The 26,055-nt window shown below is 40.1% G+C and overlaps 1 protein-coding gene across 1 annotated transcript in view; it reads right to left on the bottom strand.

Moving 5' to 3' along the window:
- Positions 1-21,277, bottom strand: part of LOC109872483 (opioid-binding protein/cell adhesion molecule) — a 342,689-nt gene extending 321,412 nt beyond the window's left edge. The window contains exon 1 of the mRNA XM_020463735.2: positions 20,923-21,277. Coding sequence (XP_020319324.1) covers positions 20,923-20,983 — 61 coding nt within the window. The 5' untranslated portion in view covers positions 20,984-21,277. The remainder of the gene's footprint in view (positions 1-20,922) is intronic.
- Between the last annotated feature and the right edge of the window lie 4,778 nt (positions 21,278-26,055).

Below are 26,055 nucleotides of genomic sequence, written 5' to 3'. Positions count from 1 at the left end.
TGGCCCCATCCAATGAGACCCCCGGACAGGGCCAAACAGGAAGGATATAACCCCACCCACTTTGCCAAAGCTCTACACAATATTGTGCTGCTGATGCCAGGTGCCATAGCAGTCTCTTTCTGCTGTAAAGTGAGTATCAACCGGTATAATAAACATATATATATAGAGTACAGGGAACACAAGGTTGAATATATTTTTATAGACCTGCTAGATCTGTCTCTTTTATATTATGACATTTCAGCTAGATCTACTGTCTCTATTATATTATGACAGACCAGCTGTATCTACTGTCTCCATTTCACTTTGGCCATTGTTGTGGGCCTGCCCTCCCCTCAACAGCCTCAAATAGGCTATTTCATGTGGGTTGGGGTGGGGCGGCAGACACACGCATCTCACATTGCATTTACATGACATTTTTATATATTGCTTCTAAAATTTAAGTAAATCACTAATAATATTTTAGATTATTAATTTCAAACAAGGGCATTAGTATGAGAAGAACTTACCAGTCCAAAACATGTCCTCTCCGTTCAAAAAATATTCCTCCACTTGGGAATCACTAAATGAATCGTCCTACAACAATCTCTGTCTCACTTTTCCGATCAATTTCTTCTAAAATTGTGGGTACACCTGTATATCTAGACTTCGATTTAGGTTTCCTTGACTTAGTTGCCATACTGATTGATATATAAACAGCTGAATCTGCGCATTTACCAAACAATGCAGTGCGTAATAATGCATAGCTCCTTCCGATATAAAAATTCAATAGCGAATGACTCTCTTTACGCCGGAGTTTACTACATGGGTTGGTCTTCCAACACAACCATTGCATATTGACGTTTACCTCAGCTCATTGGCTATCTACCCAGCTAGATTTCAAGATGATCAGTGGTCATTGGGTTAAAATACAGTCAATCAACGAAACAGTGGTCATATCATTGGTGCACAGCGATGTCATTCCTTGTTGTCTTCAAATCGATTTCTTTCAGTCAATACGTCCCACGAAATGGCCCATCACGCTTGGTTGTGTTACAAACAAACCAGTTGATTGCAATGAAACCAAACATGACTGGAAAAGTCACGTTTTGTGTGGGTATTTACCCTCGAAGGTGTCGTCGCAAATGGAATGAGACGGAATTCACGACACAAGCGGTTCACAAAATGTTTTGTGTTAGGCTATAAAAACGGATTTTATCAAACAAAAGATCATTCATTGGGATTGCAAACAGACGAAGATCGTCAAAGGTGAACTATTTATTTTAATGCAGTTTGTGATTTTGTTAGCCTGTGCTAGTTGAAATAGTTTCTTTTTTCATGGGGCTCTCAGATAATCGCATCGTATTCTTTCGCTGTAAATCCTTTTTTACATTTGACAACGCAGTTGGATTAGCAAGATTCTAGGCTTTCGATACATGTGAGACACTTGTATTTTCATGAATGTTTAATATGACTATTTATGTAGCGATCACCGTATGTTGTGGAATTTCAGCCCGCTACCGGGTTCCGTGCGCAGAGGTTAATATAAATGTACATTCTGCCAGTGTTGATGTGTGTTAAGTTGAGGGTTTTAACTTTGAGTCATAGCACCAATGTGAATCACTGAAGAATGTCATTCCACATTTTTTGTTGGGTTTTGACTATGATTTGGAAACTGAATGATTTTTTTTTAAACTGACTAATTGATTTGAGTAAGTTTTTAGTATGTTAATAACTATATGAGTGAAGCAATTCATGTTTTAGGTATTGATTGTTTTGATTGTTGTTGTACTAATTGTGACATGGGTAAAGAAGTTGTGTGAACTAAAGATTTTGACACTATTCTCAGCATGCCCTGGTGAATGGAGAGGGGCACTTTGATCCCGAGAATGAAACTGATCCGAATCTATTTGACTTATATCCATTACCAAAGTACATTTTGATGATAGTGATAATACTCAGGAACTGTAGCAGGTATGGTGCTAATGGCACAAAGAGGCTATAGTAGTTGCCTTATAAAAAGTGGAATCACGACGCTTGTCCTTTGTCATGTTGATTAGGCACCAACTCAATATATTAAAGATAGGGCCGACTACTGCCCCCTTTGGAGGAATTGCGTGCCCATAGTAAACAGGAAAAAAATCTGTAAAAAATTGCTAATATATGCATATAATTATTATTATTGAATAGAAAACACTCTAAAGCTTCTAAAACCGTTCAAATTATGTCTGTATGTAAAGCAGAACCCCCATTCTACCAAACTCTCTCTTGCCTTCATGAAAGTTGGACCAACTTTGACGTCATCGCCCCCACCCTTCCCAACCAGCTACAGACCTGGGAACAGTTCCTATCTCTTCAGCGCGGTGTCCTCTTTCAGTGGGGCCTCTCTTTGTGAGAATCGCGCACGCCCTCGAGTTTTGGCGGGCTGAAACCTCCGGGTCACGCGAAAATCCATGTACTTTCATGCGCACGTCTGGTCCGGAGCTCTCTTTCTTCCAGGATTGACCAAACGATTTTGGTTTGTCTGTTCGGTCTAAGGTTTGTTTTGCATGTTTAGAACATGTTTAAGCTTGATTCTGCACTTAGTTTGACCAGTTTAGTCGACATATAATATGTAATTTTGAAGTTTAGATGTGCATCGACTAGAATTTTGGCTGCATTTCAACCGGATTTTGTCGCGTTTGGTAACCTAAAGACACAGACTTGAAAACCAAACACAGTTTTTGGTAAGTATAACTCCTTCCACGTCTTCTGATCAAAGAACATCAAAGGTAAGGGAATATTTATGTGTTAATTATGGGTTTCTGTGGACTCCGAGATAGAGGAGACATAATGCTAATTTCTGAGCGCTGTCTCATATTATATCCCAGTGAACGAATTCTGTAACGTTAAAAATAAATGTAACACAGCGGTTGCATTAAGAAGTGTATCTTTCTATCTATATGTAGAACATGTATATTTAGTCAAAGTTTATGATGTGTATTGCTTGTTATCTGACGTTAGCTCCGGCAGATATCATCATTTCTCCGGACATTTGAGTAGCATTTTGTGTACATGCCGTCATTGTAAACAGAGATTTATGGATATGAATAGCATATTATTGAAAAAAACATAAATGTACTGTGTAACATGTCCTATTACTGTCATCTGATGAAGATTTTCAAAAGGTTAGTGAATTATTTTTCTTTTAATCCTGTCTTTGGTGGTGGTTTGACATAAATATGTGCTATGTTTTCGCCGTAAAACATTTTAGAAATCTGACTTGCTGGCTCGATGAACAAGTGTGTGGAGGTTAAATATTTCTAAGAATATTTTTGCGTTCCGTGCGCCACCGTTCCAGCTGAACGTGGGAGGGGTCGTTCCCAAAAGGGAACCCTAACCCGTCAACAGGTTTTAAACCGGGATTCTCTACCTGGATTTGTCCAACAAGATATTCTAATTTTATTTTCTGGGATGGAAATAGTTATTTCCACTATGCTGACCAAGGGGAGTATGCTCAGTATCAACATTATGTTTTGTTTCATACTGATGAAACAACTCTGATTTAAATTGCTGATCATTTCTTAACGATATTTTAATGTTTATATTCCCAATGAAGGTTAATTTTACATTAAGGTTAAAGGCTCAATGAACCACCGGATGGTAATTTACAATAGTAGTATACTAGTGCAAGGAAGTCATTTTTTCCTATATCTTTGAGTTAACCTCTTTGTGCTAAGGGGCAGTATTTTGACGTCTGGATGAAAAGCGTGCCCAAGGTAAACTGCCTATTTCTCAGGCCCAGAAGCTAGGATTTGCATATAGTGGTAGATTTGGATAGAACACACTCTAAAGATTCTAAAACTGGTAACCTCACTAGAGTAGGGGGTACTATTTTCACCTCTGGATTAAAACGTGCCCAAAGTAAACTGCCTGCTACTCAGGCCCAGAAGCTAGGATATGCACAAAATTAGTAGATTTGGATAGGAAACACTCCAACGTTTCTAAAACTGTTAGACTAATGTCTGTGAGTATAACAGAACTGAAATGGCAGGCAGAAATCTGAGAAGAATCCATCCAGGAAGTGGGATTTTAAAAATGTTTGTAGTATTCCATTGACTGCCTATACAGATTCCATTGATTTAGGATTCAAATTGCACTACCTATGGCTTCCACTGGATGTCAACAGTCTTTAGAAATTGTTTCAGGCTTGTTTTCTGAAAAATGAGGGAGTAAGACCACTCTGGATGAGTGGACACTGCAGTGTCCCAGAGGTTTTTCATGCGCATGACCGAGAGTGCGCCTTTGCCTTTTATATTGACAAAGCTTTTGTCCGGTTGAAATATTATTGATTATTATGACTAAAAACAACCCGAGCATTGATTATAAACATTGTTTGACATGTTTCTACAAACTTCACTGATACTTTTCGAATTTTTCGTCTGCCTGTTGTGATTGCCTTTGAGCCTGTGGATTACCGAACAAAACAGAGGTTTTTGGATATAAAGAGGGACTTTATCAAACAAAACAAACATTTATTGAGTAAATGGGAGTCTTGTGAGTGCAACCATATGAAGATCATCAAAGGTAAGTGATTAATTTTATCGCTATTTCTGACTTGTGTACCTCCTCTACTTGGCTGGTAACTGTTTGTAAGGGAAGTCCCCCCTGAAATGGACAAAAATGAATGGCAAATCATTGGCATCGGACAAACCATATACACATTGGTCAATACCACCCAATTCGGCGTTGATTCATGCAAAGTTGATGGCAAATGTCATATGGCTATTGCCAGTTGTAACACTTCAAAAATCCAACAGGGGGCGAGTGCGCTCCACCGTGGTTTTTCATATTGGAAATGGACCTCAAGTCAACATCCAAAAGCAAAACCAAAAAATTATCGCCCCTTAAAAAAGTGCTTTCTGGACCGTTTTTCGAAATTCTTTCGATTTGTTTTGTCAATTACACATGTGTAAGAACTGTATGAATATACTTTTGTCCAATTTTATTAGCATTTTTTTTTTTTTACATGTGCATAAGAAATATGTTTTGTCCATTTGCAATATGATTTCATAGGAAGTCAAAAGTCGAAAATGTGAACTTTTTAAAAAACTTATCACCCTCGTAAAAAAGTGCTTTCTGGACCGTTTTTCGAAATTGTTTCGATTTTATGTCAATTCATCATGTGTAAGAACTATATGAATATACATTTGTAAAATTGTATTATCATATTTTTTTTTTTACTTGTGCATAAGGAATATGATTTGTCCATTTGCAATATGATTTCATAGGAAGTCAAAAGTCGAAAATGTGAACTTTTTAAAAAACTTATCACCCTCGTAAAAAAGTGCTTTCTGGACCGTTTTTCGAAATTGTTTCGATTTTATGTCAATTCATCATGTGTAAGAACTATATGAATATACATTTGTAAAATTGTATTATCATATTTTTTTTTTACTTGTGCATAAGGAATATGATTTGTCCATTTGCAATATGATTTCATAGGAAGTCAAAAGTCAAAGTCAAAAGTCACTTTTTTTGGGGCCAAATACCATAAGAAATTTGACATGCTCAAAAATCCTGCAGAAATGCAAAATTGACTGGCCAGATGAACTCGGGATGGCCTGGCAGTGATAGTTGCTCCTTTCCATCGCTCATTGTGTTGACTTCATCATGTCCATTTTGTGATGTTTTTTCACTGTTGAATCATTTTGCAAGTGTACATGCATTGTTGTGCAACTGGTAACCCAAAAATAAAAATATGGTGATTTCATTATGTCCATTTGTTTATGTTTTCTTACTTTTGCAAAGTCACTGTGCATTTGCAATATGGTTCAATGGGCAGGTACCATCACGAATTTGTCATGCTATAAAAATCCTGCAGGAATGTGAAATTGACTGGACTGATGAACACAGGATGGCCTGGCAGTGATAGTTGCTCCTTTCCATCGCTCATTGTGTTGACTTCATCATGTCCATTTTGTGATGTTTTTTCACTGTTGAATCATATTGCAAGTGTACGTGCATTGTTGTGCAACTGGTAACCCAAAAATAAAAATATAGTGATTTCATTATGTCCATTTGTTTATGTTTTCTTACTTTTGCAAAGTCACTGTGCATTTGCAATATGGTTCAATGGGCAGGTACCATCACGAATTTGTCATGCTATAAAAATCCTGCAGGAATGTGAAATTGACTGGCCCGATGAACTCGGGATGGCTGGGCAGTGATTCTGGTTAATCTCAGTCGCTCGTTAGGGTTGATTTCAGAATGTCACTTTGGTGATGGTACCTCACTGTTTAAACATATTGCAAATGGACAAGAGTCACCAGCAAGTCACCGTCCGTCAGTCAATTAGATATCATTCTGACACCAAACTGATACAAACTGACACCAAACCCACTTTTTCCAACTCGTTTAGTAGCCAACTATTACATACTTCAGAGTTGGCCCAAAAGTCACAACGCCTTCGGTTCAAACCATAAAAAAAACACGTAGTTACGTTCTAGCTGCGGGTCCATTTCTTATGTTATGTGTAGGCCTAGCTGAGGCGACCCTGAATCCCAAGTTTTGGCTCGATTGGTCATTTGGTGTCCGAGCAAAACCCTAATTGGTGCTGAAAATCCACTTTTTTCCATGACTTGCTACGGGGTCCTTGAATGAGCTATCGGACAGAAACGTTGGGGTCCGTCTCTATGGAACGAGACGGTCGCAATGCACCTAGTCTTGCGTTTCTGAGACTTTTCTAAATGTCGTCATTTTCGTAATGGTCCAAATGAATTGAAGTCATTGCAAATGTACGAGGCTGTTTCTCGGTCCGAGAACCTTCTAGAGCCACGTAACTCACCACGCACTATTGACCGGAGGTCTAGAACAGGATTCTAAAGTTTCGGAACTGTAGGTCTGACGGTTCTTTTTTAGCTCGAACAAAGCTAACTATTGCAGTCACTGTCTGTCTCTACGCACCCCAATACGTCCCTAAATCCAAATTGTGTTTTAGTGTGATTTATTTTTCCTTTGAAATTTTATGGGAAAAATGACTGATTTACAGTTCATGGGGGTTGCCTAATCACATATATGAAGTTTTGGAATGATCTGACTTTTTTAACCCCTCGAAACAGCCCAAGAGACACCAATTATGGCACTTCCGGTTGGCACAGGAAGCTATAAATCAACACATATCCTCATTGGGGTATGCTTTTACAGAATCCTGAGTTTTAAGTCCTTATGTTAAGAACTGACTGATTTACACAGGGTTGAATGCACTATGTCTATCAAACTGCAGGCAGGGTATGGGTATACACTTTTAGGGTGATTTTAACCACTTCCGGTTGCTCCAGGAAGCTTAGAATCGACACAGGTAGACCTCATAGTGGCTTGATGGACTGTTACCGAAGACAGGTTCATACGGCATTCATAACCCATATAGGCTTCAGGTTGAATTTAGGTGTGCAGGCAATGTATTCCTATGGGGAGAGAAGTCATTGTAATCTGTGAGATCAAAAAACCCTGTTTTACTGTTAAGGGTTAATGCCACACGGTCAAGGTTAGGCTTGCACGGATCGGGAGGACCTTAGGAACATTCCTGTGGTTGAATTGTCCTTCTAAACCTAACGGTTCCGCCGCTGTCACCCAAAAGCAAATGATGTTGTGGTGGAGGCTTCATTTTGGGCCTACTTTTCTAATGGTCGCTGCGCCTAGACCGAGCGAGCTACGGTCAAGCGGGATATCTCGTTGAACTCGGCACGGCCTAGAGATTATGTTTATGCCATTGCCTGCTCTCTGTGTCTTTGAGCACCGCACTTTATCACTCCATCCTTGCTGTGTGTGTATGTGAAAGCTTTTCTTTGACATCTGTTGGGAGAAATGACTGATTTACAGTTCATGAGGGTTACCTAGTCACACATATGAAGTTTTGGAGAGATGTGACTTTTCTAACCCTTCAAAACAGACAGTGTGACCCAATTAAAGGCACTTCAGGTTGGCACAGGAAGCTATAAGTCAACACATGTCTTGATTGACATAAACACTTACAGAATCCTGAGTTTTAAGTCTTTAAGTTAAGAATTGACTGATCTACGATCTACACAGTGTTGAATGTAGTCATTTTCACCTTTGAAGGTTATGTACATCAAAACACCTTTTGGGTTAATTTAACCACTTCCGTTTGCTCCAGGAAGCTTAGAATCGACACAGGTAGACCTCATAGTGGTCTGATGGACTGTCATAGAAGACAGGTTCATTAGGCATTCATAACCCACATAGGCTTCAGGTTGAATTTAGAGGTGCAGGCAATGTATTCCTATGGGGAGAGAAGTCAATGCAAACGGTTTGATGTAAACACCTTCTTTTAACTGTTAAGGGTTAATGCCACACGGTCAAGGTTAGGCTTGCACGGATTGGGAGGACCTCAGGAACGTACCTGAGGTCGAATTGTGCTTCTCACCCTAACGGTTCTCTCACTGCCACCCAAAATCAAATGACATTGTGGGGCAGGCTGCATTTTGGGCCTTCTTTTTTTCAAGGTCGCTGCACTCAGAACGAGCTACGGTCAAGCGGGGCGTCTCGTTGAACTCGGCACAGTCTGGAGACTATGGTGATGCCATTTTTTGTGTTGATTTCAGAATGCCATTTTGGTGATGGTCCCTCTCCGTTTAAACACATTGCAAATGTACAAAAGTCAACTAGCAAGTCAGTGTCCATCAGTCAATTAGATGTCATTATGACACCAAACTGATATCAATTGACACCAAACCCACTTTTTCCTACTCATTTAGAAGCCAACTATCACATATGTCAGAGCAGGCCCATAATTCACAGCGCCTTCGGTTAAAACATAATAAAAACGTAAAACACATAGTTACGTTCTAGCTGCGGGTCCAGGTCGGACATTATGTGTAGGCCTATGTGAGGCGACCCCGAATCCCGAGTTTCGGCTCGATAGGTCCTTCGGTGCCCAAGTAAAACCCTAATTGGTGCTGAAAATCCACTTTTTTCCATGCCTTGCTACGGGGTCCTTGAATGAGCTATCGGACAGAAACGTTGGGATCTGTCTCTATGGGCCGAGCCGGTTTCAATGCACCTAGCCTTGCGTCTCTGAGACTTTTCTAAATGTCGTCATTTTTGTAATGGTCAAAATGAATTGAAATCATTGCAAATGTATGAGGCTGTTTCTCGGTCCGAGAACCATCTAGAGCCACCTAACTCACCACGCACTATCGACCGGAGGTCTAGAACAGGATTCTAAAGTTTCGGAACTCTAGGTCTGACGGTTCTTTTTTAGCTTGAACAAAGCTAACTATTGCAGTCACTGTCTGTCTCTACGCACCCCAATACGTCCCTCCATCCAAGTTGGGTTTTAGTGTGATTTATTTTTACTTTGAAATTTTATGGGAAAAATGACTGATTTACAGTTCATGGGAGTTGCCTAATCACATATATGAAGTTTTGGAAAGATCTGACTTTTTTAACCCCTCGAAACAGCCCAAGAGACACCAATTATGCCACTTCCGGTTGGCACAGGAAGCTATAAGTCAACACATATCCTCACTGGGGTATGCTTTTATAGAATCCTGAGTTTTAAGTCCTTACGTTAAGAATTGACTGATTTACACAGGGTTGAATGCACTATGTCTATCAAACTGCAGGCAGGGTATGGATAAACACTTTTAGGGTGATTTTAACCACTTCCGGTTGGTCCAGGAAGCTTAGAATCAACACAGGTAGACCTCGTAGTGGCCTGATGGACTGTCATCGAAGACAGGTTCATACGACATTCATAACCCACATAGGCTTCAGGTTGAATTTAGGGGTGCAGGCAATGTATTCCTATGGGGAGAGAAGTCAATGCAAACTCTTTGAAGTAAACACCTTCTTTTAACTATTAAGGGTTAATGCCACACGGTCAACGTTAGGCTTGCACGGATCGGGAGGACCTTAGGAACGTACCTGAGGTCGAATTGTGCTTCTCACCCTAACGGTTCTCTCACTGTCACCCAAAAGCAAATGACGTTGTGGGGCAGGCTTCATTTTGGGCCTACTTTTCTAATGGTCGCTGCGCTTAGACCGAGCGAGCTACGGTCAAGCGGGATATCTCGTTGAACTCGGCACGGCCTAGAGAATATGGAAATGCCATTGTAGGCTTTGTGTGTCTTTAAGCACCGCACTTTGTCACTCCATCCTTGCTGTGTGTGTGTTTCTGTGTGTGTGTGTGTGAGAGAGAGCTTTTCTTTGACATCTGTTGGGAGAAATGACTGACTTACAGTTTATGGGGGTTGCCTAATCACACATATGAAGTTTTGAAAAGATCTGACCTTTTTAACCCTTGGAAACTGCCACTGTGACACCATTTAAGGCACTTCCGGTTGGCACAGGAAGCTATAAATAAACTCATATCCTGATTGGGGTATGCCTTTACATAATCCTGAGTTTTAAGTCTTTACGTTAAGAACTGAGTTATTTACGGAGGGTTTAGTGAGTGTGTGTTATTTCAGAAAATCACAGAAATCTCGCAGAGCTCCGCAGCACACTTTAAAAAGATTCGTAAGAACACCCTGCAACTGGATCTGTAACCGTTGAAAAAAAAACACCTATCCGTGAACATCACCAATCTGTCGTTGTACGATTTCTCTTAAATGACGATAGATAAATGGCTGTTTTTTTTTAATTGACACCGGAGGCTCCTTGACTTTGACGTGAAGTGGAAAAATAATTTATCTATTTTCATTTTGGACCTTTAATCCCAGATAAATGGCCATAACTCAAAAACCGTTGAGGCCTAGACGCCATCTTGTTCGGGGCCAACTGCCCATTATGCCAAACCTACGCTCACCGAGTTTCGGCTTTGAAATATTTTCAGTTTTCGAGATAAGGCCCCGTCGTGAATCGTGATGTTTTGTCCAATAGCAATATGATTGCTTATGCCCTCTTGTGGGAATTTCCGGGACAGCGGCAAAATGACCAAAATCTTATTATTTTTGTAAAACGGAAACCGAATGTCCGACAAAGTTCATTTGATGACTTCCCGGTAGGTCCGGCCCTGCCGCTTGGCCCGACGCCGTCCGCGAATTTTACAAACGATTTCGGACGTCTAGTAAGGGACCGTACATTTCCAATATGGACTTTCTCACTAACCATACGGCACCTGCCGAAATCTTCCCTTAATGTATGTAATGATTTGTCTGCTGGGCGCTGTTCTCAGATAATCGCATGCTATGCTTTCGCTGTAAAGCCTTTTTGAAATCTGACACCGTGGTTGGATTAACAAAAAGTCCATCTTTAAACCTATGTATAACACTTGTATGCTCATTTTTTTAATGAGTATCTCTGTTTTTTTATTTGGTGCTCTGCAATTTCACTGGATGTTGGCCAGGTGGGACGCTACCATCCCACACCCCCTAGAGAGGTTAAATAATGTATTTGAGTATAATAGAACTGATATGGCAGGCGAAAACCCGAGAACAAATCATAAAAAATATAACCTCCCAGATTGCAGTTCCTAGGGCTTCCACTAGATGTCACCAGCCTTTAGAAAGAGTTTAGCTAGATTAGCTAGAATGTAGTGGCTCCCATTTTGGCTGTAGTGTTTTCATGTTCATGTACATGTTTTCATGCGCGTGGATGAGAGCGCGTTCTTTGTTGTTTATCTCCGGTAAAGACAATAACGATTCTCCATCTTAAATTTCATCGTTTATTCACATATTAGGGTACCTGAGGTTTGATTATAAACCTTGTTTGACTTGTTTTGAGAAGTTTATTGGTAACGTTTGGGATTAATTTTGTATGCATTTTAAAAGGAGGGAAACCGAGTGGATTATGGAATTAATCGAACAAAAGGACCCAAAGGACCATTTGTGATGTAGCTGGGACCTTTTGTAGTGCCAACAGAAGAAGATCTTCAAAGGTAAGGCATTTATTTTATCGCTATTTCTGACTTTCGTCGTGCACCTGCCTGGTTGAAATGTCTTTTTAATGTTTTTGTGTGCGGGGCGCTGTCCTCAGATTATCGCATGGTGTGCTTTCGCCGTAAGGCCTTTTTGAAATCTGACACAGCAGCTGGATTAACAAGGAATTACGTTTTGTTTTGATGTATCACACTTGTATTTTCATGAATGTTAAATGACTATTTCTGTCATATGAATTTTGCGCTCTGCAATTTCACCGGACGTTGTCGAGGTCGGTCGCTAGCGGAACACCTGCGCCAGAAAGGTTAAAAGTTGTTTGATCCCTTATATGTATTCTACGCGTGAATTCATGTTTTTAAATCTTGTAATTTTCTTTTAAGTTGAGAGAATTCTCAAAATGGGGGAATGTGAGTGCGAAATTACAAGATTATGTTAACATAATGTTATTGCATCAAATGGTTGTTTTATGGAGTAGAATATGGTTTTTAGAACACTCATCTGTGTGTGGTCTTCTGAGTTGGGCCACTGGGGGCTTAATGCTGACAGTGGATTTACGATGCCTTCGGTGATAAAAACCTAAAGACCGCATTCCATAGCATGAGTTGGTGTTTGTGTGCTGGAAGGTACCAGGGAGAGATGGCTTGGGTATATGTTTCTACACAATGAGAAAAGTCTTTACAGCAGATACTGTCTGCTGTGAATTATTAGTATCTTTCATATATATGAATCCTAACCGTGTGATCTATTCCATACATCTATTGTTTGCCATGAACATTCAGGAGGATATACTTTTCTATAAAATGCTGTGGCTCAAAACCGCTCATTGGGCTCTCAACAAATCATCTACGGGTGGTTCGTTGACCAGCTTCATTATTGCAATAATTAATCAATGTTATTAATAAGTTTTGAATAAAGTAATATTCTGATTGGTGATATTCTGACCTTGTCTCTCCTCATAATTGATTAGTATTTCCACGACAAAATGCAAGGTGTTTAATGTGAATGATTTTGTATTTACAGCAAATTTTTTCATGTTTTCTATTCTGTTTTCTAAAAATACATTTTAAGTATATTTATTTTTTTAAATGGTTTAAGGGGAGTGTAAGAATATTTTATGATAAATACACAATGCAGAGGACTAAAGTCTAGAGGGAATTCATGATCAATGGAATTAGTTGTTTTTCTGTCGTGGGGAACTGAAGATAAATGGGGCAGGGACACGGGATGTTCATAGCTACATGTGGCAAGTTCTCATTGGTCTGAATTGTCTATACATTAAGCCTGAAACGGGATACTTGTTATTTGGCCATGTTCCCAATTTTACTGTAAGGAATTCTATTTGGTCAACCACAGGCTAGGGTTGGGGTATAAACTACATTATGTCTCTTTGTTCAGGGGATAAACCATTGAGGACAGGGAAGAATGAACATCTGCCATCTACTTTCCAGCATAACAACTATGATTTGTTCTCTTTGAATAAATATATTTTCTCCTCCTGATTTGCTTTGGGTCTGTGTTATTGAAGAATAACATCAACTGCTAACAGTAGCCTACTTCAAGTACTACTTGACTTGTAGCTACCCTAGGTAGCTGTATTATTTTGGTTTGGCTTTTTGATATGTTTCAGATATGGACTGATTAGCATCCTCTTGAACAAACAGTGTGCTTACGTTACTGTGGGAAGACATTGATCTGTTTGTTGCTACCCTCTGGACAGTAGACCATTCGAATAGCTAGTAGGCAAAGTTTTGTAACCTTATTAAGTCCTACCTGCTATGGTTGGTTTTAAATGAATTGGTAGGCACATGTTTGAGGTAGAATTACTGTGTTCAGGGAAAGGGGCGATACCTAGTGTCGTGTCTTTACTATCATTAAACTGAAGATTAATCTTTATCAAATAACTCTCTGTAATTATTATTACATGATTAAACTGATTACTCATGTAACTGTAATTAACTTGGAAGTCGAGGCACCAAGGAAAATATTCAGATTACAAAATTATAATTTTTCTAATACATCTTTTCAGATATTTTCATATCTGATCTATAGTCTTCTGAATTAATTAATTATTAATTTTACCTCTCGATAGTCTCATTCCAAACGTCGTAAATTGTTGGTTATCTGCATGAACCCAGTCTTCACTATGAGTCATCCATACATCACTTGTCTTAAATCATTTATTTACTAACTAAGCAATTCACAGAAATGCTTAAACAAACAGTAGATAGTTAAAAGGAAATGATAACGGAGTTTCCCTAGTGGGATAAACTGGCATTGCGGCTTGGTGTAAAAAAGGGAAGTGGGGGTCGACTGAGATAAGACAACACACAGTTCATAATTATTACAATTGAAATGCTAATCCTTTGCACATGAATGCTCACTCATTCGGGAACAATTGCAATCAATCATTATATTTACGCTCAGTGTGTCATCGGGGTCTCTGTTGAAAAGTTTGTTTCTGTTTGTCACACCCTGACCTTAGTATTCTTTGTTTTCTTTATTATTTTGTTTAGGTCAGGGTGTGACATGGGTGATATGTGTGTTTTTGTCTCATATAGGGTGTTTGTATTGCCTAGGGTTTTTTGTAGATTCATGGGGTTGTGTCCATCTAGGTGTTTATGTAGGTCTATGGTTGCCTAGATTGGTTCTCAATTAGAGGCAGGTGTTTATCGTTATCACTGATTGGGAACCATACTTAGGCAGCCATATTCTTTGGTTATTTTGTGGGTGATTGTTTCCTGTGTCAGTGTTTGTGCCACACGGGACTGGTTCGTTTCCATTTCACTTTGTATTTGTGTCATGTTCAGTATTTTCTATTAAAACATGGACATTTACCACTGCGTATTGGTCCGATCCTTGCTACACCTCTTCAGACGAAGAGGAGGAAATCCGTTACACTGTTGGAGAGTTTGTCCGCCCTCTCTGTCGTGGTTAGAAGGGATAGTTCAGAGTGACATTCATTCATGTCATTATGGATAGATGTTTCAGCGGTTGTCGGTCTTCACGTTCAATGATACCGAATTCCTAGCTGCAGACTTGTAATTAATATCAAAGACTTGTTCTTATTCTGTCGGTATCAATAGTCAAGAGTTTAACCATGTGGTATGGTCAAAAGATTCAGCCATCTACTCAAACCTTGCCCCTCTTGTTATCGAGGTAAGCTGGTCTGCAACCTTTGTCCTCTCGTAATTGAGGGAAACATGGTCTGTTGAGAAATTCTCAAAGTGGGGGTTTTATTCGGGAGTTGCAGAAAAGGGCCTGTCCCAGGATGCCCGACCCTTAGTTAAACTCAAAAGGGAATTGTAGTTTCCTTCATTAAACAGTCCAAAATCACATTACACAATTTTACAAACAGTATCATCCTCATTCATCTAATACAACAATTAGATGTAAACCTAATATCTGAGGCTATTATATAAACAGCGTTATGGTAATGTGGTCGTATTGCTTCCCCTGAGTTTCACCAAATTGTACCAAACGGACCAGTTCGTAGCTGGATTCTTCACCGATCTTTTATACCTTCTCCAGAACATAAATGTTGTTCGGAAGAAATTCCTTTGTTCTCTATGAAAATTCACTCTGTCTCTATACTGTGGCAATGAGGAGATAATCTCCTCCAGGAATTTATGACCTCTCTCTGACCACAGCAGCCTGTGTGTAGGAGAGGGGGGTGGGGCTTGCTGTACCCAAAGAGGGCAACGTCATGACACTAGTCTGTCCAAATGAATGTATTCAACTGAAATGTGTCTTCTGCATTTAACCCAGCCCCTCCAAATCAGAGAGGTGCGGGGGGCTGCCTTAGTCAACTCACTCACCGAAGATGTGGATGTCAACTGCCTTGCTCAGGGGCAGAACAAACATTTTTACCTTGTCAGCTCGGGATTCAATCCAGCAACCTTCCGGTTACTGGCCCAACGCTCTAACCACTAGGCTACTGGCTACCTAATAATATATGACACACGCTCCACAACTTCTTAAGGTATAGGGGGCAGCATTTCCACTTTTGGATAAATAGCGTGCACAATTTCAACTTCCTGCTAAGAATATATTATATGCATATGATTAGTAGGTGTGGATAGAAAACACTCTGAAGTTTCTAAAACTGGTTCAATCATGTCTGTGACTATAACATAACTTATGTAGCAGGCAAAACCCAGAGGAAAAACTGTTCAGAATTGTTGTTTTTTTCCTCTGACCGTTCCCTCAGCTGTCTTTGCCAAGGGAAATTTCATAGCGACCATTTTACAGTTCCTACGACTTCCACAGGATGTCACCAGTCTTTGGAATTGGGTTGAAGTTAATCATTGGTGAACCGAAGAAGAGGCACATCCTGGAACAACGTTACACTGTTGATAGTTACACAAGAGGGAAAATGTTGCATGTTTTGTTTACTTGCTCTATTGAATACAGATTGCCCCGTCTACAATTTGATCGATTATTAACGTTTAAAAATACCTAAAGTTGTATTACAAAAGTAGTTTGAAATATTTAGGCAAATTTTATAGGCAACTTTTGAAATGTTTTGTAGTGACGTTGTGTTTTAGAAAGCTGTTTTTTTTCCGGATCAAACCTGCTTTATAAATGGACATTTTGGGTATACATGGACGGAATTAATTGAAAAAAAGGACCAATTGTGATGTTTATGGGACATATTGGAGTGCCAACAAAGAAGCTCCTCAAAGGTAATGCATGTTTTATATTTTATTTCAGCGTTTTGTGTAGCGCCTGCTACGCTAGTTCTTTTGTTTACAACTGGTTCAGCTGGTTCAGGTGGGTTCATGCTTTCGCCGAAAAGCATTTTTAAAATCTGACATGTTGGCTGGATTCACAACGAGTGTAGCTTTAATTGAGTACCCTGCATGTGTGATTTAATGAAAGCTTGAGTTTTAACGCGCTTTATTTGAATTTGGCGCACTGCATTTCCCGAGGCTATTGGCCAATTGGGACGCTAGCGTCTCACTATCCTCAAGTTAATCTTCTTGACTGATGCCAAGGCGGTGGCTGCTATTGGAGCAGCTGCTGACCAGAAGACTGCAGCTAAGGCAGCACTGGTCCACACCTGTCTGTCGAGTGAGTACTATTGGTTGGTACTGTATGCTCCTTTAGGTTCCTCTTGCTGTGTAGGGTATTGTACTGGCCTGTGTGTTACAGTCTTTCACATGTGCAGTAGTGTTTTGCATTGTATTGCTTAATTTATCATTTGTGTCAACTTTGAATTCAATCTAAGCCACAGATTGTTAACTTCCTCCATTTTGTACTTGACCTTTATAGACGCAGACCCCAAGACATTCAAGGAGCAGTTTGAGACCCCAAGACATTCAAGGAGCAGTTTGAGAGCAAACATCCCAAATCTCCAATGATCCCAGTACTGGTTGATGTTCATCCTTAGGTGACCACACACTCTCTATTGGACCTACTGTACAGCTGGGGTAAGATTCTTTCATCATTCACACACGGTAGACTTTGTGTAAACCACCATGTTGTCAACAAAATGCTGTCCTCAATGTTAAAGTTGTATTGTTTATGGCTCAATTTTGGTAAATTCTGTGATCACTCATCATTTTAATTGTTGTGATTCACAGATACACGATGACCACGATTTCAATGCTTGCAACTGAGATGGAATGTGACCCTGAGTATGTGACCCCACTGTGACCCCGAATATGACTGGACATGAAATATGTGACAATGACTGACCTTAAAAGGGGTGCAGAAGCACACCAGCACCCCATTTTATGTTTATCCATCATCTCTATAAACCCACCCTACCTTGTTTATTTTCCCTATTCTGCTTCTTTCACTTGTTCTTCTCCTGATTTGATAACACATTTAAAAGTGTTATGGTGTAGTTTTTGTTACCTTTTCCCCCCATTGTATCTCTGTCATCCTCCTGCTTTTTCTGAGGTTCAGACAATGTATGGTAAATGTGCTGCTCACAATTGACAGCAGAAACATAGATCTGTTTAATATACAAGAAGGATGTTGATATAGCTGCGTTTAGGCATGGCTTCCTTGTTTAGAGTCTGGTAAGTGTGTTTCTCAATCTGCTGGAGTTGACCTAGTATTTTATATTAAACCTACCTAAAATATCCTGTTGTTTCTCCATTTGTAACTCACCCACCGAAAATCACAATATGCTGTTTTATATTTTGTGTTATTTGAGCTGTTCTGATTCCTAAAATGGAAAAGCAAAATAATCTCTGCGCTCTTGGATGGTAATAATAGTTAATATGGTGTTCTTCGATGTCGCAGGTTTGTGGCATGAATAAATTAATAAAGAATTTAATCTTTACTTCAAGTTTGATGTTTATATGTTATTTATAAAAGGCTGAAGGAGAAATGGATCTGGTAAAATAAGGGTATATTGCTAATATCATCTAGATAGCTAGCTAGCTATTTTCTTGGCAAAGATTTAGGATAGTATTTTATACAAGACAAGACCAAATGCATAATGCATAATATAAGCCAACAATTATTATTTAAAATTATTATTTAAAATATGATACAGTAAATGAAAATGTTCAATATATATTTTGAACATTTTTTGGATCAAGGTAGCTAGTAGCTAGAAATGACGTGCAGGAGCTTTCAGGGATTTGTAGCCTTGCATGATGTCAACTTTCCTGCTAATTCACATGTTCAAATCTAAAGATAAATATAGATTAATATATTGATTAAAAGTCACCTTGTCCAAGAGAGATTTGCATGGTTATCAAAACGTTACACCAGGGAAAGCCTACATGAAACACAAACCTTATACGTGTTGAAAAAACGATTGGAACAATTTCCGTGTTTGCCTGCTAGGTTTTATGGGTATTATGACATGTCCACTGTTGGGCTCTATACATCACCCTGTAATTGAGGCAAGGATGAATATGATGAACATATCTCTTAATAATCAGTCAGACACATTTCTGAGTAAATGCGCACCGGAGAATTCCACACGTGCCCTTTTAAAAGTCTTCATTAGATGTGTTTGTACATTTGAGACGCTGTTATTTCAAGTGTTTCAGTGTTTCCCACTAAGGTCTTCCAGGCAATATCCAATGCAACCAACATCAACATTATCAGCAGGATGGGGAGTGGAGAAAAGGAACATGGACAACTCCTGAAAATACTAACTAGGGTCAGTTTCAAACATTGAGGGAGTATAGACTACATTTCAGTGTATTTTGGCTGAGATGTAGTATAAAACAAGTAGACACAGAGAAGCAATATAAATCTATGCCAAATGATATACAGTACACAATACTATTGATTGAGTGCAAAAAGACAAAATGGATGCCACATTGACCTTAGCAGACAGAATCCTTCATACATCTGTGAATGGCCCGGTGCACTTGTACTGTTTATGAAGCTGGTTGATTTGATGAACTTTGACAAGGATGTAACCTGCTCTGGGCTGTGACGGAGAGAGTACAATAGTAATGGTACTGTAGGGACAGAGCACACAGATTTAGCTTATTCAGTGTTTCTACCAAAGTATGACCATACACATTTTTGACTACATCTCATTCAAAGAAAGGGTCCTCGTTGAGTAGTTGAATTCATGTTAATCACGGTGTATTGACATTTAAATCTTTAATTTCTATAATACATGGGGGGCTATGGGTAGGTGTGCTGGCATTTGAAAGACCAGGACACTGTAGATTTTCCATAAGATTATGTCAGTAGCTTGTTGTTGGCCAGGAGTATAAAATATCCTGCTATTTCTGTAGGAGTCTTAGGGTTTATGGAGGAGTTTGAGGGTCCATGGAGGAGTCATAGGGTCCATGGAGTAGTCTTAGGGGTCCATGGAGGAGTCTTAAGGTCCATGTCTTCGTATCATTCAACATCCAAAAATCAATAGCCATAGTTGCAGTGGCATATGAATAATCCATTTGGCTAGAAGAGTATCAAAAAGGACCCTTCAATATTGTACAACACCATACCCACATTGAGTCTCCATTTGAGTGACTGCACTGCCTAGACAGCAGTGTTCTCCTGATGTCATTGTCCCAGTGGTGGGCGGTGCCCCTACTATAGGCCCTATGATGTCACCGTGGAACAGATGGAGTCTGTTAGTCATGCCGGATTGCTATTGACCCCAAAGCTCTCGGTGAGTAGGGCCACCACATGCCATCTACATTGCTAATTCTTCATCCAGTGCAAGCTCGGACACACCCCTGCAATGTAACTGTTTCAGCTTGTGCATGACTTTTAGAAGTGTGTGTGCGTGTGTGCGTGCGTGTGCTTGCATGAGGAAGTAGGTGCAATGTGGTATATGAGGATTGTTTGGATAATGTACTACATTGGGCTAATCCTGAAAAATATGACCTACACAATTTTCAGAAATGTAGAATTTTGCTTCAGTAATATATCCAATAACAGAAGTAAATAAATTCAAATAGAAATGTGCCTCAAGCACTTTCCAATTGTAATCATAGACTCTCTTTCCCTGAACATCAATTATGAAACACACACTCTCCTCTCTGTTGATTAACATGTCAAAGTCACTCACAAACGCTGCACGTCTAGCTGCGACCGACACAAATTATCCTGACCTTGAAGTCATGGTGTGAAAAAAGCGGTTCCGTTATAGGCTTCTCCTTAGACATGGCCCCAGAATGATCAATATTCATTTCCTTGGCTAGGCTCAAAATGGGACAAAACTGGTTTTCTGTACTGTATGCTGTTGCCAATGCAAGCTTTTCTTTATGTTAGTTTCTGTCTACATCAAAACCCAATGGAAGCAAGTTTTGGCAAAGCTGTGGGAGCTTGTGAGGACACAAAATTGAGCAAGTATCTCCTTGACCTAAGACCAAAGCTTTTTAGTAGAATCAACAATGCCTGGGCCACTTTCCTCCACTGTATTTCATCTGAATATTTTACAACAGCATATATGGACAGTAACAGACCAATTCTTGGGAGAGAGAGAGAGTGAGACAGTGTGTGATTGTCAAATGTAGCTCCCCGTAGAACTCTGTTGCTACGGTTTATCACTTTGCAACATTAGTACCAATACACGAGCAAGAGAGCTGTAGATGGTGAGAAAGAAAAAGCGAGGGAGAGTAAGTAGTCTTACCTGGGAACACGAGCAGAGCGAACACCCATGACAGGATGAGGAAACACATAGAATTATACATTCTTCCAATTTAATCTGTTGACACCGTTGAACACTTGTGCTTCTTCTTCACCGTCTTCTTGTATTATAGTAGTGTTTTTTCTAACAGGAACACAGACAACAAGACAGTGATGTTTTGCTCTCTTTCGTAAATCTACAATTTTGGAGTTTTTCCTTCGACTCTGGTGTTCTCTGTGCTGAAGGTTATTTAAATCCACTGCAAATTGTGGCAGCATGCAGCGACCGAGTCCTCATTCAGTATTCTCACTCACACATACACAGGGACCAAGCCGAGGGAGAGGGGTGGTCTGTCTCTGCTCTCCCTCTATTGGCCGAGGCTTTTGACTGTCAGTGCCATCTGGCTTGCTTAATCTAAGGAATGTGAAAAGATTTATACTTTCGATACTTAAGTATATTTTAACAATTACATTTACTTTTGATACTTAAGTATATATCAAAACCAAATACTTTCAGACTTTTACTGAAGTGGTATTTTACTGGGTGAGTAGTTTTCTATTAAAGTATCTTTAATTTTACTAGACGACATGTGTGCATCTTGTTGTTATGAATTGATGCTGTAAAACAACGCTACATTGTTAAAACTGGGTCAGCATTCCTTGCCCAGACTGACCAGTTTGTGTAACCAATTACATTGTGTTGTAACGAATCTCTTTGTCGTCTGAGGAGGAGTAGGAAGGATCGGACCAATATGCAGTGTGGTAAGTGTCCATGTTAATTTATTATTCTGAACACACGAAACAAAATAACAAAGTGAATGGAAGAAATGAAACAGTTCTGTCAGGTGAATACACAAAACAGAAAACAACTACCCCCAAATCATAGTGGGAACACAGGCTACCTAAGTATGGTTCTCAATCAGAGACAACGATTGACAGCTGCCTCTGATTGGGAATCATACCAGGCCAAAAGCAGAAATTCAAAACATAGAACAAAAACATCGAATGCCCATCCCAACTCATGCCCTGACCAAACTAAAACAGAGACATAAAAAAGGAACACAGGTCAGGATGTGACATCTGTAACCTATTAATACATTTACAGGTCTCATCTGCCTTTAATTTAATTGGGTATTTGAAATTAGCCATTCAATGTTGTGTGAGTGAAAGTCCCTGTTAGACCCCAAATTTATCATTCTATCCCTTTTCATTATATTCTGAGAATCTCTATTTATTGCAATTGAAGAACATAGTCATAAGCATACACTACAGAAAATGTATTTGATTTTGATCATGTTTCATTTCAAGCTATCCAATTACAGTGTAGTATGGACAGGGATTGAACCTGAGGATTATACGCACTGGCAAGCTGCAATTTGTACTAGCTGAGGTCAAAAATCTGTGCCATGCGATATTTGAAAATACCAAATATCTCTAGCTGGTGGGCTGCTGAGGCACTTTCTAGCCCGGTCTGAAAAGTACTAGCAACGGGCTAGCTCACTTTAATTTCCATCCCTGAGTATGGAGCCATCGCCCATCACCATCTCATGACCCCTCAATTTTAGAATAACAGTACACCTTCACCCAGATATAATTTCCTCCTGTGTGTTAATATCCTGGTCGTTTGTTCTCTCTGTTTTTCCAAGAAAAAATCCCTGAGCACTTTGTAGTGTGCCTTCAAAAAGAGCTTCCACAGATAGTCTGTCCTCGCTAACAACACAGACCTGATTCCCCAGACATCCATACATTCTTAGAGCAGTACTTGAACAAGCAGGGGCTGCCTTGTGAGTTTCACAGTACAGTACATAATGCCCCTTGGATGACTGCATTTGGGCCTTGTATAAATGATTCCTTTATGGGGGCTCTCCCATGTTGCCGCAGGGCGAGACTCAGGCCAGGCTTTGGGATGAAAATACAGAGTGGCAGGTTACCGTGGGGAGCGTCATCTGTAACATTTCAGAATCCAGTCCCTCAAGATTACTCTTCTGTCGACTTTCTGATGTGTGCAGTAGAAGATGCAAGTCAAGGAAAGGGTTCTGTAAAAACCTACACAAACTCATTGGTCGTGCTCCGTGCTGCCTAGGTGTCTTTGCAGTAACGAAACTAGGTCACGGTTGGTTATTCAACAAAGTTTGAGAGGATCTTATTATAGCGGATACAACTTCAAAGCTTGTTTTCTTTTTTCTTTTTTTCTTTTCTGTAAAAACAGGCACAAAGGCCTATGAGAATATAGACCTTTTTTAAACAACCTTATGAAAGCCAATCGGTTATGTAAAGGTTTCTGGTAGACTGAGATTTCCCAATTAATGGGCATCAATTGTTCACGAGTCCTCTCTGACAGGAGGATTCTTTCCTGGTCAGAATTTAAAGCAAGACATCTTTAACTCCTGAAATGTAGTACTTTCATGGCAGCAGATATGTTATCAGATGTTTTAGAACCCCTAATAATGGTCCTCAGTGTATTGTTTCGCTACTGTATATCCTGAAAAAGCTATTGTTACAATAAACGTGAAACTATTTCCTTGGGGGTGGAAAAATAGTAAGGCCTAAAGTTGGAGAATAGTTTTAAGTTCCCAAACCACGTAGTTCCTCTAAGTAGACTGTAAATACTGACCTGTTCTTGGTAGCAGCAGATAAGATTTAAAAAAATATTAATTGCATTATAATGAAAGAAAACTTCCCTTAGAAAATGCAGATTAAGCAACTCAAAGAGTACCAATTGATCACCATAAGAACAATGTAATAAAACATGTTTATGTTTAAGCTATTTGCTCTTAAATTCCAAAAAGAAGATGGTACTGAAATAAATTATATTATTATTACACATTAGTGAACAGAGGTTGAATGAGGACATGTGGGGTTGAGAGAGACCAATTTAAGAGTTTCTCAGAATAACATGTGTCTTCTGGTCAATTTGCTCATAAAGTCAATCAAGGCTTTATGAGCAAAGGTATATATACACTGCTCAAAAAATAAAGGGAACACTTAAACAACACAATGTAACTTCAAGTCAATCACACTTCTGTGAAATCAAACTGTCCACTTAGGAAGCAACACTGATTGACAATAAATGTCACATGCTGTTGTGCAAATGGCATAGACAACAGGTGGAAATTATAGGCAATTAGCAAGACACCCCCAATAAAGGAGTGGTTCTGCAGGTGATAACCACAGACCACTTCTCAGTTCCTATGCTTCCTGGCTGATGTTTTGGTCACTTTTGAATGCTGGCGGTTCTTTCACTCTAGTGGTAGCATGGTAGCATGAGTCTACAACCCACACAAGTTGCTCAGGTAGTGCAGCTCATCCAGGATGGGACATTAATGCGAGCTGTGGCAAGAAGGTTTGCTGTGTCTGTCAGCTTAGTGTCCAGAGCATGGAGGCACTACCAGGAGACAGGCCAGTACATCAGGAGACGTGGAGGAGGCCGTAGGAGGGCAACAACCCAGCAGCAGGCCCGCTACCTCCGCGTTTGTGCAAGGAGGAGCAGGAGGAGCACTGCCAGAGCCCTGCAACATGATCTCCAGCAGTCCACAAATGTGCATGTGTCTGCTCAAACGGTCAGAAATAGACTCCATGAGGGTGGTATGAGGGCCCAACGTCCACAGGTGGGGGTTGTGCTTACAGCCCAACACCGTGCAGGACGTTTTTCATTTGCCAGAGAACACCAAGATTGGTAAATTCACCACTGGCGCCCTGTGCTCTTCACAGATGAAAGCAGGTTCACACTGAGCACATGTGACAGACGTGACAGTCTGGAGACGCCGTGGAGAATGTTCTGCTGCCTGCAACATCCTCCAGCATGACCGGTTTGGTGGTGGGTCAGTCATGGTGTGGGGTGGCATTTCTTTGGGGGGCCACACAGGCCTCCATGTGCTCACCAGAGGTAGCATGACTGCCATTAGGCACCAAGATGAGATACTCAGACCCCTTGTGAGACCATATGCTGGTGCGGTTGGCCCTGGGTTCCTACTAATGCAAGACAATGCTAGACCTCATGTGGCTGGAGTGTGTCAGCAGTTCCTGCAAGAGGATGGCATTGATGCTATGGACTGGCCCGCCCGTTCCCCAGACCTGAATCCAATTAAGCACATCTGGGACATCATGTCTCGCTCCATCCACCAACGCCACGTTGCACCACAGACCGTCCAGGAGTTGGCGGATGCTTTAGACCAGGTCTGGGAGGAGATCCCTCAGGAGACCATCCACCACCTCATGAGGAGCATGCCCAGGCGTTGTAGGGAGGTCATACAGGCACGTGGAGGCCACACACACTACTGAGCCTCATTTTGACTTGTTTTAAGGACATTACATCAAAGTTGGATCAGCCTGTTGTGTGGTTTTCCACTTTAATTTTGAGTGTGACTCCAAATCCAGACATCCATGGGTTGATAAATTCAATTTCCATTGATCATTTTAGTGTGATTTTGTTGTCAGCACATTCAACTATGTAAAGAAAAAAGTATTTAATAAGAATATTTAATTCATTCAGATCTAGGATGTATTATTTTAGTGTTCCCTTTATTTTTTGAGCAGTGTATATTTGGAGATTTCTGTTGATTCTAACGACTCTAACTATTGTTTAAGGCAGAACAATGAATTTGATTATAGATCCAAATGTTGTAGATATCTATATACCAATCTGTAATTGGTATGGTCTGATCACGACTTTGGGGGGCCTAAGCGAGATTTGGTTGCCTTTCGTGGCTGGTCAGTAATCCAGCCCTAATTTCTACAAGGTTAAGTTAGCTGGCTAGACTAACTTACCTAGTAATCTATAAAATGTTAGCTAACATGGGCTAATTGATTGACTGTCAGTGACTGACATAATAAGAGGAAAACTGCTGATGCACTACCAAATTATAAAATTGCATGTTGCGTATTCTACTATGATATCTCTCAACAGTAAGTTGAGGAAATACGAGTCCCCGGCTGACTTCCTAACTCCAACTAATGGGCACAGAAAATACCCCGCTGTAAAATAATGCCATGTTTGTCACGGCCGTCAAAAGAAGTGGACCAAAGTGCAGCGTGGTTAGCGTACATTTTCTTTTATTTCAAAATGTCGCCAAAAAAACAACCGTGATGCTTACAGGGCTAAGTGGCACAAACAAAGTTAACTACCCACACTGAAAGG

Source organism: Oncorhynchus kisutch, linkage group LG28 (assembly GCF_002021735.2).
Source record: "Oncorhynchus kisutch isolate 150728-3 linkage group LG28, Okis_V2, whole genome shotgun sequence".
NCBI classification, from domain to species: domain Eukaryota; kingdom Metazoa; phylum Chordata; class Actinopteri; order Salmoniformes; family Salmonidae; genus Oncorhynchus; species Oncorhynchus kisutch.
This window is presented reverse-complemented; position numbering and strand designations above follow the sequence as displayed.